The sequence below is a fragment of the Falco punctatus genome (genome assembly GCF_963210335.1).
Source record: "Falco punctatus genome assembly, chromosome: 2".
NCBI lineage: Eukaryota > Metazoa > Chordata > Aves > Falconiformes > Falconidae > Falco > Falco punctatus.
Genome location: NC_137581.1, coordinates 114,287,801 through 114,307,803, shown reverse-complemented (window position 1 = coordinate 114,307,803; position 20,003 = coordinate 114,287,801). Strand labels below are relative to the sequence as shown.

The 20,003-nt window shown below is 43.3% G+C and overlaps 1 protein-coding gene across 13 annotated transcripts in view; it reads right to left on the bottom strand.

Annotated features, from left to right (window-relative positions):
* POU2F1 (POU class 2 homeobox 1) overlaps window positions 1–18,472 on the bottom strand; it is a 122,413-nt gene extending 103,941 nt beyond the window's left edge. For 4 of the 13 annotated variants that reach the window (XR_013925897.1, XR_013925898.1, XR_013925899.1 and 1 more), the window contains exon 1: window positions 18,328–18,471. Coding sequence is in view for 8 of the 13 variants with exons in the window: in XM_080374539.1 (XP_080230665.1) it covers window positions 18,328–18,391 (64 nt within the window). In the remaining 5 variants the exon portion in view is untranslated. Of the gene's footprint in view, window positions 1–498; window positions 597–7,597; window positions 7,709–18,327 lie in introns of those variants that run through there. The other 9 variants (XM_080374545.1, XM_080374546.1, XM_080374547.1 and 6 more) reach the window with 6 other exon arrangements.
* Between the last annotated feature and the right edge of the window lie 1,531 nt (window positions 18,473–20,003).

Genomic DNA, 20,003 nt, shown 5'->3' with positions numbered 1-20,003 from the left:
GCTTTAAAGAGAGCATTTCAAGGATACTTCTCTTCAGTCTGACCAGATATCAACTTTATATGTTTATTATCCTCATTCTATAACGAATTGTTGCTGTCTACATATGAAAGAGTGTTTACTGTAAACATCATTGGTTTTTTCTACTCAATACTGAGAGGCAGAAGCATATGCAAACACCACAAATTTGGGGAGCCAGATGAAACATCAATCTCTGCCTAAAATCTTGAGGCTGCATTACTTGAACCTGCACTTACTCCAACTGCTCTTTTTTGATTACATGCATTAATTGATAACTGAATGACAAAAGAGTAAGTCCACTGACCCCAAGATTTCTTCTTCACAGTTTGTGACTTTTCTCTGAAGAAGCATTTACTCCAACAAAACTCTGCAATTACAAGCAGGCAAGTAACTCTACTACACCAGAGACACAGATGTTAAGTTCACCCACATGATGCATAATTTTATAAAGAGTATGCAGAGTACTCTTTTCCTACAAACCTGTTTTCTCCTGCTGTATCTTCCTCCAAACACTTTCTGATGGTTTATTGCCCTGCCTTTGTGCTTCCTCTCCCCAGAATCTTTCCTCCATCATAGCACTGCAGCAGAAGTAAACATGTGTGTTTGGTAAGCAAGGGAAGAATTTTAAGCAAGGCATCAAAAATAAAAGGGTATAAAAGCATCATCTCCTTTCCTAAGCCCCCAAAACACAAAATCTTTGAAAGTTAAGATGTGCTTACTACGCACGGTAATCTTAATATACTTAATGCCTACTATTTGGAACAAAAGTCACAAACAAAAGACCACCTGAGTCATCACCTACAGTGACTGCAGAGGGAGCCTCAGGAGTTAAGTCACCACAGGTTCAAATTAGTTAGGAATAAATTCCTAGAGCTCTTTGAAGAAAGAAGACCCAGTTAACCTGCTTTGGGGTTTTTTTTTTTATTTATACAGACAACTTTATCAAACCTGTTCTTGTTAACCATCTATTTTACTTTTTAAATATAATTTGTATGTGTTAATGGAAAAGTTATTTCTCAAAATTCACATCTGCTTTTAAAGAGAAATTCAGGACTCAAAAATGTGCTTATCCTAACACCATTCCCATAACAGCCTTGAAAATTCTGAAACTGACATCACAAACCTTCACCCTTCTATTCAAGTGGGATATTGGGACAGTGTTTCTTTATGTTTGTGCCTTAAGTACAGTACCATCTACAGTGCTCTGGGACAAAATAATATGCATGGTAACACAGTACTCCAGCCACTAACAGTATGTCTCTGTTTCAGTAATATCACAACTCAGTGCCAAAAGAAGGACAGGAAAGTTCTTTATCAAGCAACTGCTGAAAAAGAAATCCCATTTTTTAAAGAAAATATACTGTATTTCTAGATCTCCGTGTGCAAGGTAATGTTTCACTACTAAAGCAAGCACAGTAATTTCCCAAACTGATGATTTCACTGTCTGTAATTTAACGACTGCTGTTGAAACACGATTCATTTTATTATCAATTCATTTAACACCAATGTAGCAAGCAAGAAGAAACAACAGTTTAGGTCACCATGAAGAAACCCTCATGCAGCATGGATGCTGGCAGTTAATAGTGAGTTGAAAAGTTATGTCCTTAAGTACAGTCAGGGTATCACATCTGATTATTAAACTCAAAGAATGTCAGAGCGCTCTGGCAGTATATGCACATGAATAGAGGAAGTGTCGATTTTTTTACTTTCCCAACAAGGGCGGGGGGGGGGGGGGGCGAATGGCATTTTTATTGTCATAGCACTTCCAGCAAGTTGATATTAAAAAGGAGATTTCATGCCAAAGTCGGCTGTTTAATCAGATAAAGAAGGCTTTCCTATTTCCTATTGTATAGATCAAGTTGGCTACAGGAGCCACACAGAGCTTTGAGTAGCACATTTTTCCATGAGGACTGTATCGTTTGATCATAGCAAAGCACAAGGGCTGCTGGGGTAATCTGAATCGGAGCTGCAGAAAAAGGGAGCCCGGCAGCCTGCTGAGGCCAAGGTAACCATGTCACCTTGGCATCCCACAGCACTCCCAGTCGGTCACCCTGGCATCCCACAGCACTCCCAGTCGTGGACCTAGGTGTGCAGGGGGGAAACACCCATTTACAGATGTGTCACAGAGGTTTTTACATGGTTCACAATTAATGCGGTATGTTTTCTCCAAAGCTCCCCTATAATGATTTTAACACATGCTTGTTAAGGCCATTCCCCCTGTACTGATGAAGATTCTCCTGACTAAATTTCAATCCCTTCCTGCTTTGAAAACTGATATATAGAATTTTCTATACAGGTCTTTGCAAGAGACATAGCAATTTATTAAGCCAATAAAACTCTGTCCTCTAAAGAGAGAATTTTTATTAGAGGACAGGACACATCTAAAAAGGTGTGTCTCTACCTGTGATGCTGTCCATAGCCTTCTGCAGCGGACTGGAAGCAGCAAAGGACAAGTGGGTTAGGTCACGTGATATTCAGAATGACGACAGATGAACCCATTGATAGGTTAATAGGTCAGAATAGACCCCTGAGCAGGACCAAGTTTAGAAGCTCAGCTTTTTACCAGGTACTGTCCCCAAAACACCTCCCTGGCATTTCCAGACTCCTAACCCTTCTACAGTAGCAAGCAGCCCTTCAAGCCACCACTTTCTTCTGTTAACTCCTCTCTCATACACACTCAGATTCTGAATCCAATTAGGTTCTGGGCTGCGAAGCAGGCACTGCTAAAGGATCCATCCAAGCATTTTAAGTCTAGTCACTGAAATCCTGTTGAAGCTGCTGACCTGGAGGAAAAAAAAAAATAATCTTCAAAGCTGCAACCAAAAAAGTACCGAAGCACCACTGTTAGTCCTAGCCCTTGAACGAACACAAGCCACTATCTGCCAACTGTATCTTGAAATGCAAGATAATTACTTTGCCATATTTCCACCAATACTGTCAGTCTTCCATCCACTACCAGTATTGGTCATGACTTATAACATAGGTTCTGCTCTCTCTGTATAGACAAAACACGTAGAAGCCTGTAACGTGAACTAGGCACTAAGGTACTACCTTGATTTTAATACTGTATTCTTAAGTAAAAGCAATTGCACTAACTGAGGCAATTCCAATTAGCTTGTTTATTTTCCAAGTCCTAGTGGCAAGAACATAACTGGTTCTCGTAGAAGAATTTGGAATGGAATTAAAGAAAACACTGAAAGTTTAGGTCATTTCATTTAATAATTCTAGAAGAAAATGGTTGGGGGGGCAGTACTGTTTTCTTGTTGTCACTCCTCCAGATGTGATCATCCCATTCTCTTGAGCATTTAAGTTTGAAGACAGCACAGCAGGTTCCTTTCTGATCTACATACCGCAGATAGGCCATAGGCCCATGCATTTGTAAAAGAGAACAAGGGATTTACACAGCAAAATATTTTTGCTTTTCCCATTTTATGGTTCCTTTCGTTTTGACACATTGAAGTTTTGTAGAGGTGATCACTTTTCTTAAGCCCTCCAAAAAAACTTCTGCACTCCCCTTTCACTTCTTCAGAAGAATCTACATTTATTGCCAAGACACCTGCAGTCCAGAGCTTTAAATTCCATGTATATTCAGTCTGGTATTAGCTGTCATACTACCCTTTCTGAATGCAACATTCATTCATCCAAACGCTGCTGGGAACTGCATGATCTAATCTCCACATGACTAAAAAGTTCAAGTTTTGAGTTAGCAATTTTTCATCCACAGTTACATCAGTTTGCCATTAAGAAAGCTGCCATTCCTTTCAACAGCTCAATCCTAGAATCCTTGACAACCCCAGATTGGAAGGAGCCTCAAAAGATCACCAGGTCCAACCTTTTGTGGGAAAGGGAGCCTAGATGAGATTCTCTAGCACTTTGTCCAATTGCATCTTGAAAAACTGCATGCTTAGAAAAACTTTAATGTTTAGAATTGAATAGGAAAAAAAAAACAACCTCCAAGAGATAAATTAGAAAAGACTACTCTGAGGATCACAAACCTAGTCTAAAGACCAAAAGCTTTGCAATCACATCATACCAGTACTCTTAAATTAATAAAACCCTCCACCTGCACAGGCATTATAGCAAAATAAAAATGTCTGCAGTTTTGAAAGAAGCATTTAGAAAATTTAATGCTAGCTACCTCATCACTAGCAAACTTATGCCGATTAAAGAAAAAAGCTACTAAGCACAGCTGTTAACAACAAACCAGCAAATCTTCAAGCACAGGACCTCTGCACTTATGTAAGTGGAACAACAGTACCTGCAACATATTTTGCAGTTTGCTCCCTGTCCGTGGTTTGTTAACAAAAACATCTCAATCACATATTCTTAACTCCAGCTGCAGCACACCAAGATTCAACTTCTGTGATAGGCTTATCATAAATGACAGGCTACACGGGGTATTTTTTTTTCTTTCTGCAGAAAAACAACTGCAACTTTGATTTTCCTGTTACGTTTTTCATCTTCCTTACATGCTGCCCATGACACCCTCCCATTTGCTAGTGGGTGCTTTTCAAGTCTCCATCTTTCTTCAGAGGACGAAAGATGTGAAGAGATCATTTAATTCTAACCTCACCTAAATGGCTATATGCTCAATACAATTTAATTTAAATGAAGGCTGCACAGGAAGAAATCAGCTCATCCTACATTTTTCCTGTTATTAGAAAGGCTTTCAGCACACTTACAACAACATGCTTAGGCCCTATCTATACATAGAAACTGTCTTTGTCAAAGTAAGCCAAAGGTGAAGAGCCTTTTATTTGCGGAGGCCAAAAAAAGCTTTACAAAAAATACCTGGCATACCACTTTAACACACTTTATGCTATTCACGGATAACTTGAAAGTCAGATGGCTCAGAAGTCTCAGGCAACCTTTGAGTTAAGCCAATAAGCCAGCTCTAAACAGACACACAGTTATGTCAACCAAAGTAATGCAGGCTAGTTAAAAACTCAATGTTTTTATTAGCATTTTTACTGGGGCTAAATCTGGAAGTCATATTACTTTAAAAATACAGGGAAAATGCTAAATACTTCTCTTTGACTATCAGAAGACAAGGGAGTAAGAGTACGCGCTGAACAGTCTGCTCTGCTACCTGTGAAATTGAGGTGTACAACCCAGCAATAAATGGAAGTGCTCACAGAGCAGAAAACAGCTGACCATTTCCGAAGGCTGATGGGCAGGAAGTTTCCTGGTACAATTTGTGGGTCAACAAACCCTTGAAAAGAGACTAAGAAAACATTTCACCTTCTTTGGAAAAGAACAGCACTGAGAAAGGCAAGCCACAATTGAACAAATTATTCTGGGAGAAGAAACATAACAGGACACTGCTACTCTCACATCTTCAGTTTTAAAAGTACATACATTTCTCTCAGCTGAAAAGAATCACATCACAGTGATGAAAAAAAAAGAAAGTATTTTCCTCTTCATTCGTATCGGCAAACTTTTGGGGCTAGTATAGCTGAAAGAGATCCAGATACATAAATAAAAAGCAAGGTCTCAGTTTTCCAGACTTTGGGGGTGAATTTAAAGGTAAGAAGAGATTAGATTCACTTTGAGAGAGAGATCTGGATCATATTGGTCATCATTATCACGTAATAACCAAGGCACAGTATCACGCATAAACGTTTTTTTGTTTGCCAGTAAGATTTGAAGAAAACTGAAAATAAAGATAAAATACACTGCAGTGAAGTCACTGTACTGAATTCATGACATCATAATTGTTGCCATGGCAACTAGCTAGTATCCAGCACAGAATACTGCCTTCACTGCAGAATCAAGGAGCACCTGTGCTGCCACAAAAGAAATGTTCTTATTCAAACACAAATCTAGTCAACAACACAGGAAATAAGATAGTCCTGTAAGTAGATTGCCTTTTCAATACCTCTTATTTTGTTCACCTGGTGTGAGACTTTTTAAACACTCCAGCACACATAAAGAGGCACACGTGATAAAAAGAGTCTAATTGGAAAAAAAAAAAAAAAAAAAAAAAGGTGTTTTTCTTCCACAGTGTTACTCAATTTTCCCAGTACAGTGTAATTCTTCTCTTTGTACTTTCGCCTCCTATGCATATGACTGCAGTCATTTACAACAAACCTCTGTTCAGACATGGAACAGAGGGCAAAAACTCCAAAGAAAAACATTTCCAGTTCTTATTTCAATAAGCCAGATAGTCAAACTGGAACTGTCACACAGCAGCAGAACTAACTGATCAAGAACACACGCCACATTCAGAACCTATAACTCTTTTTTTGTTTAAGGACTGCCCCAGCAGGGACTTCAGACAGCAGTCGTGTGGGTTTTATGCACTCAGTAGATGCAATGCTTCAAATCCGCAGGGCTCTGAGAACAGCCCGAGATTAGCTTTCTTCTAAATAAAACATCCCTTTTCCGCTAAACAGTCCTCTTTCACATGAGGAATATCTGCTACTCCCAGCTCCTCACCATTCACAAATATAAAAGCTTCGGAAATCAAATCTTTTCCAAAAAAAAACCCTAACCAGTTGACAATTTATCGGATCACAATTCGGTTTGAGACTAACAGTTAAGTACTAAACGTACAAATGCCACATTTCATGTTGCAATCTCAAATATTTGTTGAAATAAATCACCCAGTATCACACAGGCACATGAAGGAAAATGCACCTGAAAATTAACTTCTTCATATTAACTTGCTGAATAGTTAGAGTTGTAGGTGAGTAATACCAGTGTTTCACAGTTCACCCTTAGAGTTGATTAGCACCGAAGAAATTGTTTCACAACAAATTTTAAAACATAGTAAATATTTTAAAATGCTGTAAAGTATAAAGTATATTTATTTGCTACCTCAGTGGTTCTTAAGAGCAATCCATAGCTTATTGCTGGACCAAAGAACACTTCCACACGACCATATGCAACTAGTCAATGTGTCTAAAGAGTTACAGGATGCTTTGACAGGTTTTTTTAAGCTTCTAAGACATCAAAACTGTCCTAGTTACCAATTAAACAACGGCACTACATTTCTATGTTGGTTTCAGGCCTTTGCTGGACACTTCCTCTATTACTATCAAGTACACCAGTCACATCAAAACCAAAGGACAGAAGCACTGAAGTAACCTGCCTCTCCAGTCCCCACTTTCTTTATAAAGACTGTCTAAACAAATGAATATTAGAGAACACAAACAAACAATAAAATGTGGAGTTTCAGGTACAGATGATTAGCAAGACAGCTGTACTCTGTATGTTTCTGTCTTCAGTGTTCTCCCAGTATTACTTCACACAACCAGGAATGATGGCAACTACTTTAACGATGACACCATGAAAATTCCCAGTCTAACTAACCTTCCACAAGAGGAAGTTTACTTGGGAAACTACTGTAGTTGACAACATGTTATAAGGAAATTGTTGAGTGTGTCAATCTACTCCTTGCCACTGAAAAGTGCAGAAATTAACACCTTCCACATGTTTTTAAAACCTTTGGAACAGATGCTGCCTTTGGTCACAACAACTTGTGTATACAAGCATATATCCCAGTACACCTGTTAATAACACTGCCACAAACTCAGAAAACTGAAAGAAGCAGGGTGATAAACCTCAAGCAACTTACACCAGAAACGCAGAGTTATCAGTTTCTCTGCAACTCTCAGAATGGTTTGGGTTGGAAGGGATCTTCAAAGGTCATCTAGTCCAAGTGTCTGTATCACAACAATTCACAGACCTACCCGAGATGTAAATACACAACAAATGACAAGGACATTCCCTTCCTCATTAGTAAACACAGCATTTCTCGCTCTAACCCACACAATAAGAAATCACTACTTAATAAGTAATGAAAGAAGTACCACTGTGCCTGCAGTTAATTTTGCTTTTTGAAAGACTGACAGATTAACTAATCCCTTAAGCAACTAATGCATCTTCTACAAGTGCACACAGAAAATTACGGATTGCGTCAAGACTTTAGAGAGCTTTTTATATACATTTAAAATGAGTTTGTTCAATTAGGTTTTCCCCAACAGTTCTTCTGTCAAGTCTAACTTTCACTTACATTAACACTAGATTGGGGATAAGTGGTGACCCACCTTTGTACATGGTATTTTTTCTTGCATTATTCATTTATCAATATTATAACAGAAGCAACAACTGACAATTTTCTTTTAGGATCATTAGAGATGCCCATAACACATGCAAACCTGACTAGAGACACCACAACACAAAGACACACTACCTGTCCCTCCTCTCTCCCCCAGCAAATCAAGTTGCAAAAGGCTAGGGGATTTAAGATGCCTAACGTTTATTCTATTTATTCAAACTTCCATTATAGCAAATCCTTTCCACTGTTGCAGAACTCATCATCCACAACTACAGAAAACTTAAGTGTATAAGCACTTAACTACAAAGCTATATCCTTTAAATTTAGCTTTTAGTTTATAAAGTTACATTTACTATAGCTATCATTAAAATGTGTTACAAGACATGCCTGGATCCATTTTGAATTTTAAGTACATTGAGAATTATATTATTGAAGCAGTTTTTCTCAACACAGGCATGGCTGAAGCGCATTCTTAGGAAGCTTTAGGGCTCTAGGCCTTAGTCAGTCCTTAGTATATTTGGAACAAGTTCTTTCTGCACCACTGAACCGAACCATATAAGGTACAACCATGTTGCAACTAGGTTCCAAACCAAATTACATCATATCACGATAAAACACAGCATTTTTATCTCTCAGAACTGAGAGGAGATATTCTTTACAAAGCCATTCTCCCACTATAATGACAAAAGGAATAGTCTTGAAATAACATTAGTTCAAAATTTATACAGATTTCTGCAGTCCCTATCTGTAGGATAATTCTCAAACATGCTCAAGACCCTCAGTGAGTCGGAAGGAATTGAGAATCCACTTAGTTGTGGATCTTCTCCATGAAGTAGTAACAGAGACTGAATTTTTAACACCCACACTCTTATCCTCCCCTTATCTTTACAAAGTAAGAGAGCAAAAGGAGCTTCCAGTTCTTCAGTTCCCTGGTATGGACCTAGAAATTAGTCAAAAGCCCTTGGAGCAACCTCCCCAGTTGTTTCCCAGAGCTGGAAATGTGCAGAACAGACAAAGAACTTCATCCTTCCTGAACTCCTTTACAATGTTCCTGATCACTTCAGGAAAGGAGAAGAACCACGTACAAAGCTTAAGATGGACTGAGAAATAAGCAGGAAGGTGTTTTCCCTTTGTTTGAAAGGGAATACTAAAAATCACCATGTTGGCTCCAACCCAACATTTACCTGACCCTCCTCCAAGAGCAGACACGTAGGAAAGACTGTAAAAACAGGGCAAGCATAGGGATAATTCCTCTGATTGCATTCCCAAATGCCAAGAATTTGCAGCTCAGCGCTTGCCTAAGCCAGAGGTGAAGAACAACGTGCAACAGACCGTTTAGACCTCCTTTGTACAACCTTACACACACTGAAAAAAGAAAAAAGGTAAACAGCAAAGGTTAGTTTAAAACATGAAAAATGCCTGCAACATCAGAAGATCTATTTTTTTGCAAAATTGAGTAAAATCAACTTTGGAAATTGATCAGTTTTCCAGTTTACACTTTTCCACCCGATGCATCCTCATTTGAAAGCTTTCACTAAAAGTCTTCCCTATAACTGCTGCTACTTCAACACGTTTTTCTAGGGCAGTGGTTGCCAAATTCGACACGCAGCCTGGCAGCTGATGGCTTCTTCCCTACTTTGGCACACCCATCCTAACCAAAGAGAAGCTACGCTGGCAGTAAAATGATAGTTGGATAAAGGTTAGCAATGATGCGATTCAAACAACTTGCTGTGTGAGAGACAGTGTGAATGATTTGAAGTCAGAAGCTACTAGGCCTCGGACTAATAAATACGCAGAAATGTAAGCTCTCAACTGTTCTAAGAGATACTCCTATGTTCCCAAGTTTCACGAGCTTTGTTGCCACAAGCTATCTAAAACAACTATATTCTGCCTGAAATGGAACAGCAAGATAATCTTCTGATAAAGACCGTTTAAGAGAAATGACTTGTAAATCACATGCTTCACTTGAGATACTGGAAATACTCATAACAATTTACATTGTGTAGTTCAGATCAACATAAATTCAATACAAACAGAAAAGTACCACCGGGAAGTTCAATAAAACTGAGGAGGACCACGTCTTTCTAACACTGAGAACAGACACCCTCATTCAAACATTACAAACGGAAAGTTACTGCTCCTTTTGCCCGCCTACCTCCAGTTTCTCCAAACAATCCCAACCCATTTCGGCCAGAAGCTGGGACAGTTTTACACAGGCTCTGTCAAAACAGACAACAGTCCAGCAAGTGACGGCCCAATACTCTTCCTGCTTATGTCCCCATTTCTTTTTGGCAGCAGCCCACCCTTAAATTGGATTAAATGTAACATGAACTATACCCTCAGGTATGATGACAAAGCAACTCAGATGATCCCTCACTCACAGATTTCAAACAGAATTATCTGGGCTACTTTAGGCAGCTTAGATCAGTCTTCACTAACAGAGCTAATTTTAACTGAAATGGATCACACAGTACCCGAATGGGCAGACCCACCAATAGAGGCAGGGGAACGAGAAACTCCAACAGTCAGAAGCAGTAATGTCTTCTACTACGACAATCAGAGCTAGAAGACACTGTCCCCAGCCTAGGCTTTCTGGTACTTTTTCCAAAGATGTGTGCACACAGGTGTGTGTACGTGCATTGGAGGATGGGGTGGGAAACACTCCCGGAGGAGCTGATAAGGACGGGAGGTAGCATTCCCCTGCACATCTGTATCTCTGCAGCCTTAGAAATAAGCAAATTCCAGTTATCTATTTAAACTTACGCTTGGAAATTCATATAAAAGTGATAACATACCAAAGACCAGCAGGTAAGAAAAAATTACAAATAATTAGAAAGGAATCTTTGCAATAGGACTCCTGGAGGAAACATGAATTTAATTTCTCATTCAACAGTCTGTATTAACTAATAACATAGAAATGGAGTGATTCATCAAACATCTGAGTCACTTCTACCTGCATTCACTGTATACTCCTCCCCCTCAGCTATATCCAAGTAGCATAAAGCTACAACTTCACACTGGTATGGTCAGGCACAAATTACTAAGTCACATGGTACTTTTCAAATAAAACTGAATCATCGAAAGGACAAAAAGAACAAACAGCAAAGGAGCTCACTGCAAAAAGGATGGCGAAACAAAGGGGGGGGGGGAGAAGCAAGCTACATCTCCAGCCTGATTCAACAGGTTTTTCTACACTTATTTAAGCCTTCAACTGTATTTACTATTTCAGTAACTGTTCATATATTGCTTTTCCAAAACTTCATGCTCTGTCATACAGCGTCAAAACACATTACATATACTACTTCACATCTATACAGCCAAATCTGATTTCTGAGAAGGAAAAAAAAAAGGAATGAAGAGCAAAAGGTTCCTTGTCACAGGATCACAATCTATAGAAAAGATAAATCTTTCTCAGAGTGATCACATCAAACAGCTGAAGCAATTACTCGAGGGGTGGGGTATTTTGTGGTTGTTTGTATTTGGTTTTGTTGGGTTTTTTTTAAAGGCTGCTTCACAGGGATATCAGTCCAAAATTTAGCAAAAATAACAGCACCTGTATTTTCCCAAGTACCTCTACATATATGTCCTTGTAAGACAGGTACCTCACTGTAAGCAGCGTTAAAATATAATGGGAGCCACTTAAAAGTCTAATCCACAATTTTTATTTAAGAGTTTCTGTCATGGCTACCATTCATGCAATCATACCTACGCAGAACAAACTATACCAAGTTTTCAGCATTTATTGGTTTCTAAGCTACTCCTTTCCTTATGTGCAGTTTCATCACTGCCTTCAGTAATCTATGTACAGCCTGCTGCTGAACAGAAATCCAGCATAGTGCCCATGGCTATACATTCCCATTACTTCCCTTGGGCCAGTACCATTTTAGATCAACTTGAGTTCAACTCAATCAACTGTGATTTCACACTGGTCCACATCAATCTAAAAGTAAAGCTATACAATACAACTAAACCAACCAGAATGCTTGCTGCTCCTTTTGAAAAGAGGAAGCTTCTTTTCTCTTCCTTCTTTCCCCTTCCTCCACTTTCACTACCATGGTTCTACCCTCTCTCTTGCCTTTGCCGAGCCAACTTCAACTCACAAACCAAAGATCTAAATTTATGCGGGGCTAATTTTCCACCAGGTTAGCAAGTTAAGCTAGATCATCCTGGAAATGAGTGAAGTGCTAGGACGGGTGCCAAGTAAGCGGTAGGATGAGAGCATGACTCCCCATTTATGCTAACAGGAAAGCCATCAGACAGAATGAAATTACAAGACTACTTGGGCACACGTGTGCTTCTTGCTCCCTTCCTTGATTGGTACCGCTATTCGTCTAATCTCATTGTAAACCAGTTCAGAGAGCTAAAACCCACAAAAAAGCTATTCAGTATTTTTGGCAAGGCTTGTTTTCTGCCAATTTAATTCCCTGAACTAGCTCAGCAAAGGAATCAGGCAAGCATCTGCACCAGCACAGAGAAGGGGGCAGAACACACAGGGAGATGAGGACAGGCTCGGGCTGATTTAAACTGTCATTGAACTGCATACCCTACAGCAGATCTACATCACACTGTAGTTAGAACTGACAGTAATCTGTGCCTTTACAACAGGAGGCCTTCATCGCTGATGAGAGTACACGAAACCGTACCAGCACTGAAACATCCTACGCAAAGTTTAACCTGGGCACAAGCTTGGATGATTACATGTAACAGCAGAAGAATCACATTACTCTTACCTTCAGAAATACTATAAAACATTAGCTAATTATTCCCCCAGCAACACCCCTGTGCAAATGTGTTCTAATTCCCACTACACAGATTTAGCCCTGAACAGCAGAGCAAGCAAAACTGGTGACACACTCAGGATTGGAACCCAGTAAATCCTCCATATACCAAACCAACACTTCATCACTATACTGTTTATTAACCCTAAACGAATTCAATTAGCCAGTAGCAGTCTACAAAAAGCTCCTTTAGCAAAGACTTCATAATGTGCTATAGAGCTCGTAATTTATAATGCAGTTATGTTAACAAACGTGGATATTTCCTAGCTAGTTGTGAAATAGAAAACTAGGGAAAGGAATAATACTGAAGATCTTAAGTAATTATTTCTTTTTCTGCAGAGAAAAGTAAGTGTGCACAAAGCAACATGAGAGCCTATTGACACAATTCAAGAAATTTAATGCAAATAACTGTAGAAAGAAAACACATCTATGTATATGATTTTTTCCTCAGATTAGCAACTGTCAGTTTCAAGTGAAATACAATCACTTGCTTAATACACACTAACCAAGACCAGTACCTCTCCTTAAATTTCTCTCCTGCACTCAGGCCAACAAATCCCAGGCTTAACTTGCCCTGCACAACAACGCAGCACACTAGGAAAAGGGGTGGGAAAATTCATTAACACAGAAGCAAGTCTCTGCAGTAGTAAACAGCCAGCATTATAATCCATGCAGCAAAATGAGACAGTCTTTCATTCACATACTAGCTTAAGCACCCAAACCAAGCATATCACATTTGGAACACTCAAGTCATACTTAATTTTCTTCAACACCTTCTTCTGACAACAGCTTTATCACAGAGCCTGAAAACACATGCGTCATAAAAAGACAGTCATCTGCCTGGACTGTCACTGATTCTTTCAAGACAAAAATAATAAAGTTGTAAGTAAAAGCAGCAGAGGCTGCCTAATTGTCAGCTGTATAAAATAGCAGTATCAAGATTATTGTCCTATGGGCAACAACAGTTTGAGGGGAATAGAAAATAACGCTAGGGAAAAAAGGTAAGAAATTACCTGACTAGATTTGCACATTAAAAACGCTGTAATGTTCTGATGTCTTGAACTCCCATGGGACCCAAAATTTGAGGAAAGCAAATGAAAACTTATTGCATGCTACAAGAACTACTGCAAATAGAATCAGGAGAGAAAATCAACACGTCTATGGAGGAGATTATCATTACCTAGCAGAAAGAAGCTAGATGACAGATCAAAATAACAAAAAACATTCCGTACATCATGGACAAAACATTTACCCGAAAATTCTCTACATCCTCACACACCTGAACACAAAAGAAAAAGGCAACAATCTGCTACTCTAAAAGTGGAATTTACTGCTTGAAATTTGACAAAGACTATTTAAGTGACAACGATGTTCAAATTCTCATTTTTCCAGGCAACACACTGCTACGATCAAGCAGAAATAGGCACAACACTTCTTCGTACTACTTAAGAGACTCGTAACACAGAATATGTTAGTGCTTCCTCAGTTCAACAGTACAGACTGAATCGAAGGCTACCTCACTGATTCCATCAAGTGAGGCAACTACAGACATCATCACCATTACTTGCCAAGACAAGCATTCAGAAGCTATCCACATTCAGCATCAGGGCATCAGTATTAACACTTATTGCTTGAATTATTACTGCAGGGTAATCTTTGAGAAATTGTTAGTGACAGCAGACCTGAGATTTTTTCCTCTTAAAGTGACAGGGTGGGAAGCTCAGATTCTTCCCCTTTCCTTCTAGGAAGCGAAGAGTAAACTCTAGGTCCTTTAGTTGTGAAATCATCATACTGATCATACACCTTACCAATTCTGCTCCACATGCAGCAGCATGGCTACTGGCACAGCTTAGCCTGCTTTCCAACCAGCTGGAACCGGTTTCCAACCAGACTGGTCAGTTTTGGTCAGTTTTGAAAAAGAAAAAAAAGAAAAGAAAAAAAAGCAGAGCCACCTTGATAACTGAGCAGAGGTAATCAGGTAGTGGAACTATTTCATGGGGAGGACAAGCCTTCTTCGTCCTGTCCCTAATAAAATAAAAGCTGAAAGGACAGCCAAAATGGGAGAAGATACTCCCCTGGTAAGAATTAGGAAGTACTGCAATGGTAGCACAACCCTCACTCTCACCACTGCTACTACCTGGGAAGAAAAAAAATATGTTTCTTTTACTTTCCCACCCACCACTGATTGAGAAGGTCTAAACAGCAGCGTAAAATCTGACACCCACCAGCGCTAAACTAACATGGACGTCCTTACTCAGGACTGAGGAGTAATACCTACACACTCGTCTCGACACCTTCCAACAAATGAAGATGATGCCAGGGTTTGGGAAAAGGGGCTTTCCACTAACATGTTGTCTATGGGCTTCAGTTAAGACACATTTCTGTCTGCATCACATTCCTGTAAAGTTTTAAGCTACAACACAAGCACACAGAAATACATCTGTATCCCAGCATGTAAATTTGACACATATTCAGAGCTATAAACCCCAGCTCACCACAGGACTGCACAAGGCCACTGTCCAGTATTCCGTTTTATAAAAATTACTAAAATATCAGGGACAAAGAAATTTTGTTTGCAAGATGCAATGTACATTTTTATCATGCTGGATAAAATATCTACAGTCTCAGCAGTGGTTAAATTGCTGCTATAAAGGAAATTGTCCTCAGATAAATGGTTTCCCTATGAGAAGGTTTCAGTGCTACACCTCACCCCAGGTCAATAAATCAAATTAACTGCACCTTGTCCTCTGGCCAATGACATCATCAGCTTGACCACATCTTGTGAAGCGAGTGCAAAAACATATGCTATTTAAGGCATGAAATCATATTACTGCTTTTTGTCCAGCCAGCCTTGTGCTGTTGGTCTGCGAAACAGTCAGTCACCTGAACAGTCTCATTACAGCTTCTACAGATTTTTTTCTTCTAGTATTCAAGGCCTGTCGTCACCAAGGGTGAAGAAAAAGGATAAATAATCTGAGTCGTTGTTTTTTAAATCAAATGCTTTTCATTAGCTCCAGCACAGTATTTTGTGACAAATTAAATTTAGAACCAAAGTACAAAATATGCTGCCTGCATCTGTATGTGAAGTCTCTTGCCAGTCCTGTTTCAAAGATGTTTGCATGCTAATCTGGCAGTGCTGCTTTGAAGTACCCTGCTGTTAAGTCCCGTCTCCACGGGGTAAAAACAATGGTCAGTAATGAAAACCTGTGCAGTTTTACCTGAAACACATCCCTGCATAAATATCTTCTTTTTTCTTTTTTAAATTACTGCCTCTTTCTAATAAAGTAGTCCATTTGTTTTCTAAGTAGACTAATATGCGTTTTAAAACTGAATTACTCCAGACAATTTAAGAGGATTAATTTCAATTTTCACTTAGCATTCTTATGACACAAGCATGGAAAACTTATCTTCCTTTCTAGGCCCTGTACTGCCTAGTAGTATCTTGTCTTGAAAGCCACATCTAAATGAAAAGGAGGGGGGGGGGGGGGCAACAACCAAACCCAACCAAACCCAGAACAGTCAAAGATACAAGCAGCGACAAAAGCATCTGACACACTGCACTGTTAAACTGCATCCACATTAAGAAAAAAAAAAAAAAAAAAGTGAATAAGATTATCTTCAATGTATTCAATTTTGTTTGTGTTCAGAGAGAGAAGGAAAACTGTTCAGATTTTCAGTGTGTCTTCTATAGCTCTCTCAGTGCCAGAAAACGTAAATTAGAAGCAACTCTCCTTTAAGGAAAAGGATCAAGGACAAAGGGACCAAAAATGCCCAAGCCTCTGAAAAGCAGATATGAAAGGAACAGCTTTACAGTCTTGAGTTGCTATAAATTAAAAATAAGCTCCTTATTTAAAAGACATGAGTGTTTGAGAATCTACGAGCAGATCTGATGCTGCTCAAGCCCCAGGAGGGTTTTGTTTTTGCTGGCAGGGGTGGAGTGGAGATGGGGGGGGTCATTTTGGTTATTAGTAAATAAATCAAGCAGCAGAGAGTGAGGCCTAGGCGCCTGCCAGAGGAGCCAGGGCCTAGCTCTCCCCCCTCCTCTCCTCACACAGCCTGGGTTTGATCTCGGGGCCCTGTGGGTTGCCAAGAAAATTTAAAAAAAGCGAGAGAGCGAGAAAGAAGAATCATATTGAACCACAAAAGCACATGGGGCGAATGTAAAATATAAACACGGCGTTGGGCTCTGAGTGGCTGTTATTAAAGGTCTGAATTACTAAACATGAGAGGCGGGGAAAGCCAGGCGGCCATTTCAATAATATAAACCTCCCCGAATTAGACATTATTCAAATGAGAAGGAGAAGGAGAGAGAGGGAGAGCGAGGGAAAGGGACGGGACCCGCACCCCCAGCGCCAGCCCACCGGGGCTGCCGGCACCGCCGTCGCCCCTGGCCCGGCACCCAGGGCAAGGGGCCGGGATCGGCACCCAGGGGCCCAGCCCCGGGGCCGCAGCACCCCGCTCCCCCCGGGGCTGCGGGGGCAGGAGGGCAAACAGCGCCGGGGCAAATCCAGCCTTCGGGGGTGCAAACACGCGGCCTCCCCCGTCGGAGAGGGGCACGGAGAAACTCCGCCCGCGCACCCCCCAAGTCACCCCACTGAAACTACCCGCTACGGGGCAAGGGGGGGGGGGGGGGCTTTAAATAAAAAGCCAAGCCCCGCTCTCCACCCACCCTCTCCCCGAGGCCACCCGCACCCACCCACCCCATGCCTGCAGGCCCCAGGCTCTGGGGAAATAACCCTAGCCGGGGGGGATGCGGGGGAGGGCGGGGGAGCAATAAGAGGAGGGATGAGAAACCGCGTCTTTCTCCCTCACCCGGCCCCACCGAGGGGCCGGCACCCCGGCCCCCTCCGTCCTGCCGCCGCCGGGGGACCCTGCCCCACTCGGGGGGGGGGCCGCCCGCCTCCCCCAGCCCGCCGGGCCATACCCCCCCGCTCCACCAGAATCCGCCTCCCCCCCCTCCATGAATATGTAAAGCGGCTTTTATTGTGGGCGCGCGGGCCGGGGGGGGTGACCGGCCGGGTGGCGACCAGCCACCTCCGACCGCTTTTGGGTGCGGGGATGCCCCCCCTCCCCCACCTTCCCAGCTTCCCCCCCCCCCCCCCGCCAGCTCCCCACCCCGACCCCACCGCCTCGCCGTTGCGCCGCCGCCGCCCGCGCCGCCGCCCCCCATCGCCCCGCTGCCTGCCCCGGCGCCGGTGCCCCGGCGGGCGGGCGGGTGCGAGTGCGGCTCCGTGTGAGGGAGCGGGCGGGCGAGGGAGGGAGCGTGTGTGTGTGTGTGTGTGTGTGTGTGTGTCTCCCCGCACGGGGAGGCTGCTTTCCTTCTCGCCCCCCCCCCCCCCCGCTCCCTCCTGTGCCGTTAATTATAATAATCCTGAGTACTAATAAATTATGCTAAGCGAGGCGGGCGGGCGGCGGGGGGGCCGCGTGTGCGAGTATGAATATGAATATGTAAAATGCAGTAATGATTACCTGCCGCTGCCGCCACCGCCGCCGCCGAACTCTCATCTTGACTCGCTGCTCCTCCGTCCGCCATTTTGAATATTTTAACCAAAATCGGCCGCCCGATAAACCCTCCCTCGCTGCCGGCCCCCCTCCCTCCTCCCCTCCTCCTCCCCTCCCCCCGCCGCGCGCCCCCTCCCCCCGCCGGCCCACTGCGCAGCCGCCGGCCCACGGCGCCGCCGCCTCGCTCTGCGCCTGCGCAAACTCCCCTCGCTCGCCTCCCCCCCCCCCTCCCCCCGCCCTCCCCGGCGAGCGGGTGCCGGCGCATGCGCCGATTTGGCGGACTCGCTCGCTCCCCCCCCTCCCGCGGGCAGATTTGGCGCCGCAGTGCGCAGGCGCGCGGCCGCCCGCCTTTCACCACCGGCCGGGGGCTCGTTAACGCGCCACGGCCGCGCCGCGCGCAGCAGCCCCTCGGCTGCGCCCCCCCCCTGCCCCTGCCCCTGCCCCCCCCCTCCGCGCCGCTGAGGGGAGGGCGCGCGGGCGCCTGCGCAGTGCGGCTGCCGGCGGGAGCGGGGCGGGCTGCGGCCGGGGGTGGCGAGCGGCGCAGGGGGGCGTGGGGGGCACACGCGGGGCGGCCCGCCCTCCCCACCGTGCCCACTGGGCCGGGGGGTGATGGCGGAGCGAAGGCCGGCGCGGGTTAACGGCGGCGAGGCGGCCAGGGGGAGTCGCTCCGGGGGACAGCCGGTGTTGCCAGCCGTGCCTCGTTCGGCCTGCGTTCGCTCTTCAGCCGCCACACCGGCGGGGAGGAGCACCAACGGTTAATCCTGGTAGTAAAAGGCAACTAGGTGACAACACCTTCAGACAGAACCGCTGGGCCGAAGGGCCATTTCGACAAGAGCTGCCAGCGGCTGTCTGAAAATACCTGTGGTGGCTGCCTCTGCACAACAGGTACCCCCAAGCTCAGAGCAGAGTGAACGGCCTGTGAATAAAAAGGGATTGCGGGCAGGGAGAGCGGAACACCCTGCAGTTGTCCGTGAAGGAGGGACCGTGAGTGCTGCTCAGGTTTTCCTTTGGAAAAGTGCAGTTCAGTTCCAAGGAAGCGATGCCCTGCCAAACCCGCAGGAACCAGGAACGTGCCCCGCATTCTGGGAGTGCGATGCACCTGGGGTGGCTTTCTCAAATGCTTTATCCTCTTCCACATCCAATTTGACCAACTCGGGAGGGAAAGGGAGCCGGCCTTCGTGCCTAACTTGCTAAAAGAGGGCAGAGAAAATAATAAGAGGGACCAATGAGTAAGATTAGCTTTAGACTCAAAACTTCCACATCAGAACAAGCAATCGGTTAAACAGGCAGAGTGGCAAAACTTCACTGATTCGTGACAGATTTGGCAGAGTAAAAATAAGAGCTTGCCTGCTTACATTCTTAACCTTAATGTTACATGTTACCCCTGAGCTTTGTGAGGTACATCCATAAAAAGAAACACAAGGCAGGTATAGAATGGCATTCATTAAAAACTTGGTCTTGGCATTTTCCAAGAGTCATTAACTTCAATGGGTCAGTCCAAACTGGATTTTCTTCTGGGGCTGAAAACCTTGTGGAGTAAAAGAAACTGGCGAGGACCCGTGCTTGCACACTGTCGCTGAAGAAATTACAAGTCGTATCAGAGGCAGTGACTCGATTTTTTTCAGTGGTAGGGAAGAGCCAAA